This window comes from Salmo trutta, chromosome 31, assembly GCF_901001165.1.
Source record: "Salmo trutta chromosome 31, fSalTru1.1, whole genome shotgun sequence".
NCBI lineage: Eukaryota > Metazoa > Chordata > Actinopteri > Salmoniformes > Salmonidae > Salmo > Salmo trutta.
In genome coordinates, this window is record NC_042987.1 from 14,070,350 (window position 1) to 14,086,596 (window position 16,247).

Here is a 16,247-nt window from a genome sequence, read left to right on the forward strand (position 1 = left end):
AGTCTGATCAAAAATACAAAATGCATTTTGGTTCTTTAAAGATACAAGCCACTACAAAATCCCACCACAACATTAGCCTACACGATGAGTACCGATATCTACATAAATCTGACTACAAAGCAAATCTGTGCAGACCTCTTTCACATAAGAATTCCTAAAAAGCTAAACTAATCTTGTGGATGAACACCTTTTAAGTTAACATTTCAAAACGCGAGCCGGCAGAACTAGTGTAGCAGGAGACATTCAATCAGATGTGAGGCTCGTCTTCAGGTAGTTACTGAGTCGTTTAGATTAGGTGTCACTAATGTTTAGGAGGAGGTGGGGTGGGAACGCTACACCAGCTGCCTGGATGCCATCACAAAGCTGCTCCATGTCACCACGGTGACACAATTAACATCAGAACCACTTCAAGTCCAGGGGGAGGAGCAAGTGTGGAGACAATAGAGATCTGTATATTTAATCTTAACGTTTCATCTGTATGGATGAGACAACAAAGTAACGGTGGGGATCAGAAGCAAGATAATATATTCATTCCCCTTTTTGTCTCCTAAATTTATGCAAGAGATGCTTTGAGGTGATGTAGAGGCAGGGCCAAGATAATGGTACCGCCTTTCTTCATCAGATTTCTGATCAAATAAATGATTCCTCGTTCGTCAAGCAAAATATATATCCGGATTTCGATCGATGATTACCGATGAGATTATGACAACAACCTCTTTCCTCTATGATAATAATGGGATTATTATCGTTATTTGTTTGACGGACTAAACAAAGACGCATGTGCTCACACAGAATGAGATGTGATTTTCGTGACAATGAAAAACATTCCTACCCAGGGCGATATAGGAACAGTGACAGAGGTGAGACAGAGGAATCAGTATCAATAATCTTTCATCAAGTCCGGGGTGGCGGAATACTGGAGCCCACAAACCATTCAATACGTAATCGTGGGTCATCACTCAACTCAAAGCTGCCCTGAGTTGGGTAGAATGGATCGAAGAGGATACGACATCTTTCTATGGACACAGATAACACACACACACACACACACACACACACACACACACACACACACACACACACACACACACACACACACACACACCGAGTCTATATTACTGCTTGGTATGGCAACAGCACCGCCCTCGATCGCATGGCACTACAGAGGGTGGTGCGGCTAGCCCAGTACATCACTGGGGCCCAGCTCTATGTCATCCAGGACCTCTATATCAGGCGGTGTGAAAGGAAGGCCCGGAAAATCTTTAAAGACTCCAGCCACCCAAACCATAGCTTGTTCTCTCTACTTCCGCACAGAAAGCGGTACCGGTGCATCAAGTCTGACACCAACAGGCTCCTGAATAGCTTCTATCCCCAAACCATAAGACTGCTAAATAGCTAACTAAAGGGTTAATTGGACAATTTGAGTTAACCCTTGTATTTTCTTATTTTCTTTTGCACTGTCTCTATGTACACTCCCAGGACTGTACACATGCACACTGACACTCCAACACTCCAACACACACACACTCACTTAATTTGCTCTCTCTAAGAGCTAGACCTCAGCTGAATCTGGTAATGAATGGTGTGGCAGTAGAACAAGTTGAGGAGACTAAATTACTTGGCGTTACCTTAGATTGTAAACTATCATGGTCAAAACATATAGATTCAATGGTTGTAAAGATGGGGAGAGGTCTGTCCGTAATAAAGAGATGCTCTGCTTTTTTGACACCACACTCCAAAAAGCAAGTCCTGCAGGCTCTAGTTTTGTCTAATCTTGATTATTGTCCAGTCGTGTGGTCCAGTGCTGCAAGGAAAGACCTAGTTAAGCTGCAGCTGGCCCAGAATAGAGCGTCACGTTATGCTCTTAATTGTTATCAGAGGGCTGATATAAATACTATGCATGCCAGTCTCTCTTGGCTAAAGAGTTGAGAAGAGACTGACTGCATCACTTCTTCTTTTTATAAGAAACATTAATGTGTTGAAAATCCCCAAATGTTTGCATAGCCAACTTATCCCACCAAACATGCCACCAGGGGTCTTTTCACAGTCTCCAAATCCAGAACAAATTCAAGAAAACGTACAGTATTATATAGAGCCCTTATTGCATGGAACTTCCTTCTATCTCATATTGCTCAAATAAACAGCAAACCTGGTTTTAAAAAACAGATAAAGCAACACTTCACGGCACAACGCCTCTCCCCTATTTGACCTAGATAGTTTGTGTGTATGCATTGATATGTCGGCTACGTGACATTAAAACTAACTTGAAACTTGAAACATATGTCCACTTGATACGCAATTCCAAGCAACAATAGTTGTCATCACCTTTATTACAAGAGCCTTTGAAGGTACATTTACAAGTTAGTTTACTCTTCTATAAATTCAAGTTTTATTGTCACATGCACAAGTTCATTGACATGCTTAACTTGCATGCTCTACCCAACCGTACAGTAATTAATATTAAAATAGTACAACTAATAAAAACATTTATTTAATTATATATATTGTGTATACTGTATATATATATATATATATAAAATCTCAGTAACTGCAGTACAATTTTTTTTTACAATGAGACCAGCAAATCAAAAACCAAGCCGTTTATCACTTAAGTAGTATATATTACATATTCTCTAAATTTAGTTCACCAACAGTACAGACACTACAGACCTGTCTTCTACAGTGGGACAGAGAGAGTGATGGGGGGCCTCTGTGTGATAGATATGTGACAGGGCCCTTCTGGGGCCAGGGGCTTGGCCCCTGGGGTGGGCTTAAACACCATAATGGGCTCCTTAATTACCTGCTCATCCACACACAGGGTCATTAGTCAGAGAGACGCGCTGGGCCTTAACTGTCACCCAGAGACAAACAACCCTCACTGGGGAGAGGAGACCAGACCTGGGTGCCCCAGCAGAGAGGAGAAGGAGGGGTGGGAACCAGGGTCTGCTCTAGGGGAGACCAGCTCACTATGTGGGGATTTTCAACCAGTTTGTTTCAAAATCCCTCCAACAAAGCTGGCAAATGGCAGATGGCAAACAAACACACACTAACAGAGAGATGTGGGGTACTGACCTGGTGCTGTCAGCGCCCACCTTGGTGTACCCCTCCAGGGCCCCCTCCCAGACACTGTTGGCCATAGCGTTGCCTATAGCCATCATCACCATGCTGAGCCCCACGGGCCAGTCATCCAGGTCCAGAGAGCGGACCCTTGACAGGTGGGTCCCCAGGTTCCTGTGGATCCCTGAACACTCGATACAGATCAGAGCCCCCAGGTTAAGACTGGCCCAGTCCGGGTCTGGGAGAAGGGTAGGAGGAGGAGGAGGAGGAGGAGGAGGAGGGGAACAAAATTAGCCCTATGTTAGTTACTAATAAGCAAGGATGATATCTGGCTCATCGCAATCTGAAGACATCATGTTATATACAATACGTGGCACGTAAAGTAGTAGGAATCATTGACATATAGCTTGGATGTTGAGAAAGTACTGTACTCACTGGCTGCATCACAGTCCACACAGATGCTGTTCCCTCTCACGTTCCTTATGGACTGAATGGACGCTGCATCACTTTGGCTGCCTAACCGGGACTTTGGGGGAGCAGAGAGAAGTTATAAACAGGTAAGCAAGAGGGACTCCGTGTGTGAGGCATCATTGCTTTGCAGTGAGAGAATGGAGGAGACCGGATTTCAGCTGGCTACACAGCACAAAACAGAAGGGGAGAGGGGAGGGGGGACTAGAGGCTTTGAAGGCCGAGTGATCATTGAGAGAGAACAAGGGTAAAGAGAGGGGAAGAGAAGAAAGAGAGGAGGAGAGCGAGCGAGAGAGAAAGAGAAGAGAGAGTGGGTATTATATGAAATTGAGTCGGTGTTGCATTGCGTCTCCTCCCCTGTGTTCTGACACAGGCCGTGTTCCCATCTCTGATGTCTGTCAGCTCTAATAAGAGCTCCCCCACGCTGCACTGCACCTGTCTGACACACAGCCCAACACATGGCAGCTCAGAGAAAGGAAGGATGGGGAGGGGATAGAGAGAGAGAAAGGGGAGGGAGGGCAAGAGAGAAGGGTGTGGGGAGAGGGGGGAGAGAGAGAATTTTGCATTCACACATCCTGATTAGCAACCAGAGATTTTCATAGCCAAGTCACGTGGTCAGGAAAAATTCCTGACCCTGAACTAATCATGACTCGACAGGCCCACAGTTTCCTCACTGTCTCTCATGCCCACCTTATTCTTCATGCTCTCGCAGGACTGCAGGCTGGCAAAGATCTGGCTCTCGATGGCTGTGACCCACAGCTCCCTCTCCTCAAACGTAGACGCCTCGAAATGCCACATCTGGCCCGTCAGAGACACGATGATGAACTCAAACGACTCCTCCGACTCTGGAAAACATAAACCCACATATACAGTGCATTGAGAAAGTGGTCAGACCCTTTCACTTTTTCCACATTTTGATACATTACAACCTTATTAAAAATGGATTAAATAAAAATGTTACTCAATCTACACACAATACCCCAACATTGCTATGAAATTTAGGTATGGTGCATCCAGTTTCCAGTGCTCATCCTTGAGATGTTTCTACAACTTGATTGGAGTCAACCTGTGGTAAATTCAACTGATTGGACATGATTTGGAAATGCACACACCTGTCTATATAAGGTCCCACAGTTGACAGCGCATGTCAGAGCAAAAACCAAGCCATGAGGTCGAAGGAATTGTCTGAAGAATATGTTTGGAACCATCAAGATTCTTCCTAGAGCTAGCCGCCCGGCCAAATTGAGCAATCGTGAGAGAAGGGCCTTGGTCAGGGAGGTGACCAAGAACCCGATGGTCACTCTAACAGAGCTCCAGAGTTCCTCCGTTGAGATGGGAGAACCTTCCAGAAGGACAACCATCTCTGCAGCACTCCACCAATCAGGCCATTATGGTAGAGTGGCCAGATGGAAGCCACTCCTCAGTGAAAGGCAGATGACAGCCCCCTTGGAGTTTGCCAAAAGGAACCTAAAGATTCTCTGGTCTGACTAAACCAAGATTGAACTCTTTGGCCTGAATGCCAAGTGTCACGTCTGGAGGAAACCTGGCACCATCCCTACGGTGAAGTATGGTGGTGGCAGCATCATGCTGTGGGGATGTTTTTCAGGGGACTGGGAGACTAGGTAAGGCTTGAGCGAAAGATGAACAGAGCAAAGTGCAGCGAGATCCTTGATGAAAACCTGCTCCAGAGCGCTCAGGACCTCAGACTGGGGCGAAGGTTCACCTTCCAACCGGACAACGACCCTATGCACACAGTCAAGGCAACTCGGGAGTGGCTTCGGGACAAGTCTTTGAATGTCATTGAGTGACCCAGCCAGATCCTGTAATCTCTGGATATGGAAATGTCTGCTCTACCCAAAATTACAACCAACTAATTGCAGCATTACCGCAAAAATGGAAGAGGCAAGTGGAAGGGGGAAACAGTAAACAACTTGTCTGTCGGCCCTACATTAAAGACCAAAATCGATTAAGGACAATTGGGATAAATACAAATATATACCAGTCTCCTTTAAGGACCAAAACATTGACAGCTGTGCTACATAAATTGCAAAATAGTTGGGAAGAGATTTTCGATGTACCGATTCCATGGCACATGGAAAACGACACCGGACTCAAAACATAGAATTTTTTAATAAAAATGTTATACAAAATTCTTGCACCCAATAGAATGTTATAAATATATGGGGGATACAACCATCCCAGCTCTGCAGATTTTGCTGCGGGGAGGCAGAATCATTAGATAATTTATTTTGGTATTGTCCATATGTAGCTTGTTTTTGGTCACAGGTTCAGGAATAGCTGACGAATTACAACATTTACCTAGAGCTAACGCTGCAGGTAGCAATACTGGGTGATTTGAAAAGTCATAGCCAATCAATAATATAATAATTATTTTAGCAAAAATGTTTATCTTGAATTTCATCCATGGGAGCAATTTCCAAACGCCTTAAGGTACCACTAAAATACTGTAAATTACAATTTCTTCTGTAATTGATTGTTTGCCATCGATAATAATAGCCTAGTAATAAATAGTGAATATCATGTAGCAAACACTTTTATCCAAAGTGACTTACAGCGACAATACCCACTGAAACCAGTATCAGTGTTCCTTTAGCTACTCAACACTGATTGTGTACTCTTGAAAATAATGGCAATCACTATAAATTCAAAACAGATTTCAACACAGTCTAATCAAAAATGCTCTGTGTATTTATTCTAGTGGATAATTCTCATAAGTATATACTGTATTTATACTATATATTAGTCTATGCCGCTCTGACATTGCTCGTCCATATATGTATATATTCTTTTTTCCATTCCTTTACTTAGATTTGTGTGTCTAAGGTATATGTTGTGAAATTGTTAGATATTACTGCACTGTCGGAGCTAGAAACACAAGCATTTTGCTACACCCGCAATAACATCTGTTAAACACGTGTATGTGACTAATACAATTTGATTTGATTTGAATACATTGTTCACGATGAAGCAGGCTTTATGAAAATGTCACCTGTCATCTGCCTGGGCAAGGGCTTTGAAACAACATATGCTATAATACATGTCATAATGCCTCCCCCGTTTACAAGTAATTCATTAACACAATGATAATACACTAGAAAATGACTGATGTAAATCGTCTAGTCCTCTGCACATGCTTTATCTCATAGCCAAACGATTTGTAATTACCTAATTATGGCTATGCAAATATAGTGGGCTAATTTGCATAACGCATGTTTCCCTGCCTCCAGCAGGAGACTGGGGAGGAGGCTACAGACAAGGGGGGATTGGGCTCCTCCAACACATCTCCCATCAGCCCTCTCTTTGCACACCCAGATTGTTTATTGCATACAGAGTTCACAGTCGTATAAAGAGATCAGAATGGCAAGCTCTGGTAAAATCAGTGTGTATGTAAAATGGGCTCGTGTGTGCTGGAGTTGGGAGGGAGTCAATACTGAGCTATTATCTGTAGACACCGGACATTTGGAGGTTGGCGACATGGACTCGCTAGTCTATCATCATACCCATTTCAGACAGAAGATGTGGTATGTTACCTTTTCAAACCGACTCTTATTTACCAGTTATTTGCAGGTATACCATTTTATACATATCAGTGGGTAACTGGCAAATTGGCAAGGGTGTTGGGTGTTGTTAAACCATGGGGGCTGTTTGCAGTTCAAATTAGGGAGGTGTTAATGAATTGTGACCAGTTTCAAGAAGCTAGGCATATGTCGCACATCACTACTTCACAGGAGAGGTATAAGAATGTACTTTTTTTTTTAAAATCAAAATGCTTTTTTTTTTGTTGCCAGAAATGCCTTCTGGAACATATGAACTTTCATGTGCCTTAATAACAAATGTGCATGCCATCTGTAAATATGTGCCTTAATAACAAATGTGCATGCCATCTGTAAATACAAATAAAATTGTTAAATTAGGAGCCTAGTTGGTTTTGCCAAAGAAAAAGTGAGGACCCTTCCCACTAGCCATGATTGGCTGAGATATCATGTAGAACTGCAAAAGTGTTGCTATTGCTCTCAACATTGCTGCCCTGAATTTAACAGGTGCTATCGACAAAGATCATTGAGAAGATGTGATGGACTACATTCTGGAGGACGATCGTGCCAAGCTCACTCTCTCTCTGAATCTGAAAATTAATCAGACGATGAGGGAATCCCTGATTTAGGTAAAATCATTTTTATTGAACCAGACATTGTAGAGTCTTCTGATGACAGTGATGGGGAAGAAACGTCAATCAACATTCCATGCACTCATGGCTCTGCATAATACTCTACTTCTCCTTGAATTTGTTCTGGACCTGGATACTGTGAAAAGACACCTGGTGGTATGCCTGGTTGCATAAGTGTGTGTGTCAGTGTTGTGTGTAAGTTGACAACGCAAACAATTTCCAACACATTAATGTTTCTCGTAAAAGCAAGAAGTGACGCAGTCAGTCTTTCCTCAACTCTTAGCCAAGAGGGGCCTCCCGAGTTGCGCAGCGGTCTAATGCACTGCATCGCAGTGCTAGCTGCGTTACTACAGATCCTGGTTCGATACCGGGCTGTGTCGCTGCCGGCCACGACCGGGAGACCCATGAGGCGACGCACAATTGGCCCAGCATCGCCCGGGTTAGGAGAGGGTTTGGATGGCCAGGATGTCCTTGTCCCATTGCACTCCAGCGACTCCTGTGGCGGGCCGGGTGCATGCACGCTGACACGGTCCCAGGTGTACGGTGTTTCCTCCGACACATTGGTGCAGCTGGCCTCCAGGTTAAGCGTACATTGTGTTAAGATGCAGTGCGGCTTGGCGGGGTTGTGTTTTGGAGGACGCATGGCTCTCGAACTTTGCCTCTCCCGAGTCCGTATGGGAGTTGCAGCGATGGGACAAGACTGTAACTACCAATTGGATATGACGTTTGGCGTGAAAAGGGGGGTAAAAGAAAAGTAATATTTTTTTAACTCTTAGCCAAGAGAGACTGCATGCATAGTACTAATAATAGCCCTTTGATTACAATGAAGAGCAAAACGCACGGCTTTGTTCTGGGCCAGCTGCAGCTTAACTATGTCTTTTTTGCAGGACTTGACAATTTGACAGGACACAATAAGATAAGATAAAACTAGAGCATGCAGGACTTGCTTTTTGGTGGGGTGTCAAAAAAGCAGAGCATCTCTTTATTACGGACAGACCTCTCCCCATCCTTACAACCATTGAATCTATATGTTTTGACCATGACCACGTTTACAATCTAAGGTAATAACAAGTAGTTTAGTCTCCTCAACTTGTTCAACAGCCAGACCATTCATTAACAGATTCAGCTGAGGTCTAGAACTAACAGTTGAAGTCGGAAGTTTACATACACTTAGGTTGGAGTCAATAAAACTCATTTTTCAACCACTCCACAAATTTCTTTTTAACAAACTATAGTTTTGGCAAGTCGGTCAGTACTTCTACTTTGTGCATGACACAAGTAATTTTTCCAACAACTGTTTACAGACAGATTATTTCACTTATAATTCACTTTATCACAATTCCAGTGGGTCAGAAGTTCGTATTCACTAAGTTAACTGTGCCTTTAAACAGCTTGGAAAATTCCAGAAAATTATGTCATGGCTTTAGAAGCTTCTGATAGGCTAATTGACATCATTTGAGTCAATTGGAGGTGTACCTGTGGATGTATTTCAAGGCCCACCTTCAAACTCAGTGCCTCTTTGCTTGACATCATGGGAAAATCAAAAGAAATCAGCCAAGACCTCAGAAAAACAATTGTAGACCTCCTCAAGTCTGGTTCATCCTTGGAAGCAATTTCCAAATGCCTGAAGGTACCACGTTCATCTGTACAAACAATAGTACGCAAGTATAAACACCATGGGACCACACAGCCGTCACACCGCTCAGGAAGGAGACATGTTCTGTCTCCTAGAGATGAACATACTTTGGTGCGAATAGTGCAAATCAATCCCAGAACAACAGCAAAGGACCTTGTGAAGATGCTGGAGGAAACAGGTACAAAAGTATCTATATCCACAGTAAAACGAGTCCTATATCGACATAACCTGAAAGGCCACTCAGCAAGGAAGAAGCCACTGCTCCAAAACCGCCATAAAAAAGCCAGACCACGGTTTGTAACTGCACATGGGGACAAAGATCATAATTTGTGGAGAAATGTCCTCTGGTCTGATGAAACAAAAATAGAATTGTTTGGCCATAATGACCATCATTATGTTTGGAGGAAAAATGGGGAGGCTTGCAAGCCGAAGAACGCCATCCCAACCATGAAGCACGGGGGTTGTGGGGGTGCTTTGCTGCAGGAGGGACTGGTGTACTTCACAAAATAGATGGCATCATGAGGAAGGACATTTATGTGGATATATTGAAGCAACATCTGAAGACATCAGTCAGGAAGTTAAAGCTTGGTCGGAAATGGGTCTTCCAAATGGACAATGACCCCAAGCATACTTCCAAAGTTGTGGCAAAATGGCTTAAAGACAACAAAGTCAAGGTATTGGAGTATCCATCACAAAGCCCTGACCTCAATCCCATAGACAATTTGTGGGCAGAACTGAAAAAGCGTGTGCGAGCAAGGAGGTCCCCAAACCTGTCTCAATTACACCAGCTCTGTCAGGAGGCATGGGCCAAAATTCACCCAACTTATTGTGGAAAGCTTGTGGAAGGCTACCCGAAACATTTGACCCAAGTTAAACAATTTAAAGAATTTAAAGGCAAATACTAATTGAGTGTATTTAAACTTCTGACCCACTGGGAATGTGATGAAAGAAATAAAAGCTGAAATAAATCCTTTTCTCTATTATTTTTCTGACATTTCACATTCTTAAGATAAAGCGGTGATCCTTACTAGGATTACATTTCAGGAATTGTGAAAAACTGAGTTTAAATCTATTTGGCTAAGGTGTATGTAAACTTCTGACTTCAACTGTATGTAATGATTTGTACCAAATACAATGCTCTTAATTTAAGAGATATTCAGGACCAGTTTATTATTGGTCACCCATTCCAAAAGAGACTGCAACTCTTTGTTAAGGGTTTCAGCGACATGGACACACATGCTTTGTTTAATGCCAGTGGCAGGTCATTGGTAAAATTAGAAAAGAGTAGAGGGCCTAGAGAGCTGCCCTGCGGTATACCACACTTTACATGTTTGACATTAGAGAAGCTTCCATTAAAGAAAACCCTCTGAGTTCTATAAGATAGATAGCTCTGAGGATGAAAAGACATAACAGATAAGTTTTCTCAACAACATGTTATGGTCAATAATATCAAAGGCTGCACTGAAATCTAACACTACAGCTCCCACAATCTTCTTATTATCAATTTATTTAAACCAATCATTAGTCATTTGTGTCAGTGCAGTACATATTGCTTGCCCTTCTCTATAAGCATGCTGAAAGTCTGTTGTTAATTTGTTTACAGAGAAATAGCATTGTATTTGGGCAAACACCAATTTTTTACAACAGTTTGCTAAGAGCTGGTGGCAAGCAGATAGGTCTGGTGTTAGAACCAGGAAAGGCCTCTTTACCACTCTTGGGTAGCGGAATGACTTTGGCTTCCCTACAGGCCTGAGGACAAAGATTTTCCTCTAGGCTCAGATTAAAGATATGATATAAAGGACTGGCTATAGAGTCAGCTACCATCCTCAGTAGCTTTCCATCGAAGTTGTCAATGCCAGGAGGTTTGTCACTATTGATCGATAACAAAAACATTTCCACCTCTCCCACACTAACTTTACAAAATTCAAACTTACAATGCTTTTCTTTCATTAAGAATAATTGGCAACATCAAATGGTTTTGTGATGAATAAGCCATCTGAGTCTATGAAAGACGGAGTTGAATTTGTCATTTTGCCCATAATTTAATTTAAACGTTTTTTGATCTTGGCTTCATAATACAGATTTTTCTTCTTTTTGTTGAGTTTAGTCACATTATTTCTCAATTTTCAGTAAGTCAGACAGTCTGATGTGCAGACAGACGTATCAGCCACTCCCTTTGCCACATCTCTTTCAAACCTACAGTTTTTCAATTCCTCATCAATGAATGGAGCGTTAACAGTTCTACCAGCCAGTTTCTTAACAGGTGCAGGTAAATCAATAAATTCATCAAGTGTAGCATCTGGATGCTCCTTATTAATCACATCAGACTAACAAATATTTGTTAACTTCAACACGACTCATAGCAAAACATTTTGTTTGATCTTTTATACACTATTTTAGGCCCAGCTTTTGGAACTTTGGCTTTCCTGGATATAGCCACTATATTGTTATCACTGCATCCAATGGGTACGGATACAGCTCTAGAACAAAGTTCTACAGTATTAGTAAAAATCTGACCGATACATGTGATTGATCTTGTTCCTGTAGTGTTTGTAAACACCCTGGTAGGTTGATTAATAACCTGAACCAGATTACAGGTACTGGTTACAGTGAGAAGCTTCCTCTTGAGCAGACAGCTTGATGAAAACCAGTCAATATTCAGGTCCCCAAGAAAGTAGACCTCTCTGTTTACATCACATACATTTCACACATCAAGCATTTCACACATATTATTTAGATACTGACTGTTATCACTTGGTGGGCTACAGAATCACCCCAAAAGAAAAGGCTTTAGATGTGCCAGGTAAACCTGCAACCACAACACTTCAATAACACTTGACATAAGATCTTCTCTAAACATTACAGGGAAATTGCTTTTTTACCTTGAACCGACCTAGTCATGATTGGGGTAAAGTTTTTTACTAGGCTGTTACCAGAGTATATATATATATATATATATATATATATATATGGCTCTGGCTGTTACCATCCATCTGGCAGTTCTAAACTTTGCTAGGCATGTCACTTCACCCATTTCATTGCATAGCCCACCACATGCACTGTTTTCTTAACCACAAATAATTACTGTGGAAATAAATATCACTGAATGACAAAACGATTATAATAAAGCGGGCTAATGCAATTGAAGGCATCAAACTGTTGCTTACTGAAACTCCCAACGTCATCCAATTGTTCTAATACATTTGAAGCAATAGCCTTCCTGCTGTTTCAGCACTGATTCACACTGCTTTGAGACAATGCCAGATTTTCCGTTTTACTGAATAGCCGTTTGAATATTGGTTAGGCTACAATTAGGCTGAATAAATCTTAGCTAAATTGAGGTGAGTGCTGCTCATGATCATCTTGTCTAGTTGGCTCATTTATAAGCACTGATGACAACATTTTGCTACCATGTTATGTAGCTTAACAAGTGGAGTCTTTTGCTCTTTACTCAAAGATGTTTAGTAGCCTAGGCCTATTACTGACCAAAAGCCTGTGACTTGTCTTAATCAATCAATGTGATTTTGTTTCACTGAATCTCTGTCCGTATATTTGGTTAATTCTCTGGCTGGGCAAATAAGTGGAGGTGGTATAGCTCAACTATTCGTTTTCTCATCTACTACTGATCACAAACATTTAGCATGCAATAATGTAGCCCAAATAAAGTGGAGGACTATTATTTTGCTCGATTGAGTATAGGCAAGTCCCCGCGGTGAAATATGAACACGAGACTCACATGCTTTTAAAAACATGATTGCTATTACTTCCTATCAGTATTATGATGAAGATACTCTCAATGTAAGACCCTACGCCTGCTCTCTAACAAAGCGGAGTGAGGGTAGGACAGAGATGAAACGTGGATTCTGTTCCAAAATAGTTGTGTGGGAAAAATATTATTTGTATTTTATTCTGTTATTCCATTGTAATCTTAGCCTACAAAAACATATATTTGTGTTGACTGTGATCAGGGTAAGCGTGTCTTGTCTTTTTAATGAACAAAATAACAATTGATTTCCTGTGCATTGCGCAGCCATGTAGCCTATAGGCTGCACAGACCAGTAACATAATTAAATTCAAAATATGCTGTTCTATTCTATTGAAAATACATTTTATTAGACGTATAATGTTTCTTAGGACCTGCCTAAACAAATTAATAATGCATTTCTTTGTGATGGTGTATATTCAAAGGATTTATTAAAATAGACGTCCACCCACATCGGCCCACATTTACACCCACTCCTAAACTTGCCGGCATGTGCATGGGCGGTATAATAGGCTTATCCCACCCATCAAATCTGTCCCCTCTCTGAATCGTGGCATTGAACGCTTTAGCAGGATTCATTCTCTTCACAACTGGCTACTTGATTATTGCAGCTCAATGGGTGTAATTTTTGTTGACAATTTCGGTACCTTTTGGAAACAAAACACGTTTTATAAGGAAGATGGGATCCACCCAACTCATTTGCATTCCTGGATCCTTTCACAACATTATAAGGCTGCATTGAGACAATGACTTATCAATGACCCAAGCCCAGCTCAGTTAATACCTACCATTGTGATGAGTTGTCATAATGCTTCAGCAAATGTACATTATACCAGGGGCATTGGTAGACACAATGTAAGTAACCTAATGTATGTCCCTCTAACTGCCCTGAATGCCTCAACAGCTAGTGTATACAGTAATCATGTGTCTATTGAACCTTTCTTTAATTAACTAGGCAAGTCAGTTAAGAACAAATTCTTTACAATGACGGCCTAGGAACAGTGGGTTAACTGCCTTGTTCAAGGGCAGAATGACAGATTTTTACCTTGTCAGCTCAGGGATTTGATCTAGCAATCTTTCGGTTACTGGCCCAACGCTCTAACCACTAGGCTACCTGCCGCCCCTATGAACCAGAAATATACTGTTGGTACTGAGGCGGTGTGCCCTAGTAGGAAGTCCGCTGTGTGCAGCTCACCCTGCACTAACATAAATGACATCAGCATACCTACTTCTGCTAAGCTTCCCAGTAAAGCAATGAAAACAAGTAAGCATCCAAGAAAAGTGCTCAAAATAGCCCATGTTAACATACAGTACCAGTCAAAAGTTTGGACACACTTACTCATTCAAGGGTTTTTCTTTATTTTTACTATTTTCTACATTGTAGAATAATAGTGAACAGATCAAAACTATGAAATAACACAAATGGAATCATGTAGTATTTTTTTTTAAACAAATCAAAATATATTTTAGATTTTTCGAAGTAGCCACCCTTTGCCTTGATGACAGCTTTCACACGCTTGGCATTCTCTTAACCAGCTTCACCTGGAATGCCCACATATGCTGAGCACTTGTTGGCTGCTTTTCCTTCACTCTGCGGTCCAACTCATCCCAAACCATCTTAATTTGGTTGAGGTTGGGTGATTGTGGAGGCCAGGTCATCTGATGTAGCAGTCATCACTCACTTTTTTGGTCAAATAAGCCTTACACAGCCTGGAGGTGTGTTGGGTCATTGTCATTGTCCCGTGGATTGATGAGGAATTTAAAAATTGTATGGTTGAGATGGATGAGGCAAAACGAATGGCAAATACGTCTGGCAGCACAACTGATTGGCAAACATAAGGCAAATTGAGAAATCATGTGACTAAACTGAATAATAATAATAAGAAAATACAATATGAAACAAAGATAAATGACAAAGAATGATAGTAAAAAGCATGGGAGTACATTAAATTACATTTTGGGAAAAAAGGCAAACTCAGCTCATTGAATCATTCATCACAAAACCGACTGATATTGCCAACTACTACAAAAGCTGGCACTACACATCCAAGTATATCTGACCAAATGATGAAAGACAAGCATTGTAACTTTCAATTCTGTAAAGTAAGTGTGTAAGAGGTGAAAAAATGGTTGTTGTCTATCAACAATGACAAGCCACCGGGGTCTGACAACTTGGATGGAAAATTACTAAGGATAATAGCGGATGATATTGCCACTCCTATTTGCCATTTATTAAATTTAAGCTTACTAGAAAGTGTGTGCCCCCAGGCCTGGAAGGAAGCAAAAGTCATTCCTCTACCTAAGAATAGTAAAGCCCCCTTTACTGGCTCAGCCGACCAATCAGCCCATTAACAACACCTAGTAAACTTTTGGAAAAAATTGTGTTTGACCAGATACAATGCTATTTTACAGTAAACAAATTGACAACAGCCTTTCAGCACACTTATAGGGAAGGACATTCAACAAGCACAGCACTTACACAAATGACTGATGATTGGCTGAGAGAAATTGATGATAAAAAGATAGTGGGGGCTGTTTTGTTAGACTTCAGTGCAGCTTTGACATTATCGATCACAGTCTGCTGCTGGAAAAACTTATGTGTTATGGCTTTACAACCCCTGCTATATTGTGGATAAAGAGTTAACTGTCAAACAGAACACAGAGGGTGTTCTTTAATGGAAGCCTCTCAAACATAATCCAGGTAGAATCAGTAATTCCCCAGGGCAGGTGTCTAGGCCTCTTACTTTTTTCAATCTTTACTAACAACATACCACTGGCTTTGAGTAAAGCCAGTGTGTCTATGTATGTGGATGACTCAAAACTATACACGTCAGATATTACAGCAACTGAAATGACTGAAACTCTTAAAGAGCTGCAGTTAGTTTCAGAGCGGGTGGCAAGGAATAAGTTAGTCCTAAATATTTATAAAACTAAAAGCATTGTATTTGGGAGAAATAATTCACTAAATCCTAAACCTCAACTAAACCTTGTAATAAATAATGTGCAAATTGAGCAAGTTGAGGTGACTAAACTGCTTGGAGTAACCCTGGATTGTAAACTGTGATGGTCAAAACATTTTGATACAACAGTAGCTAAGATGGGGAGAAGTCTGTCCACAAAAATGCGTTGCTCTACCT

The 16,247-nt window shown here is 41.4% G+C and overlaps 1 protein-coding gene across 2 annotated transcripts in view; it reads right to left on the reverse strand.

Moving 5' to 3' along the window:
• LOC115169596 (arf-GAP with GTPase, ANK repeat and PH domain-containing protein 3) overlaps positions 1–16,247 on the reverse strand; it is a 222,258-nt gene that overhangs the window by 13,133 nt on the left and 192,878 nt on the right. For both annotated transcript variants that reach the window (XM_029725358.1, XM_029725357.1), the window contains exons 14-16: positions 4,216–4,370; positions 3,493–3,583; positions 3,073–3,295 (exon numbers count right to left, since the gene is read on the reverse strand). In XM_029725358.1, coding sequence (XP_029581218.1) covers positions 3,073–3,295; positions 3,493–3,583; positions 4,216–4,370 — 469 coding nt within the window. The remainder of the gene's footprint in view (positions 1–3,072; positions 3,296–3,492; positions 3,584–4,215; positions 4,371–16,247) is intronic.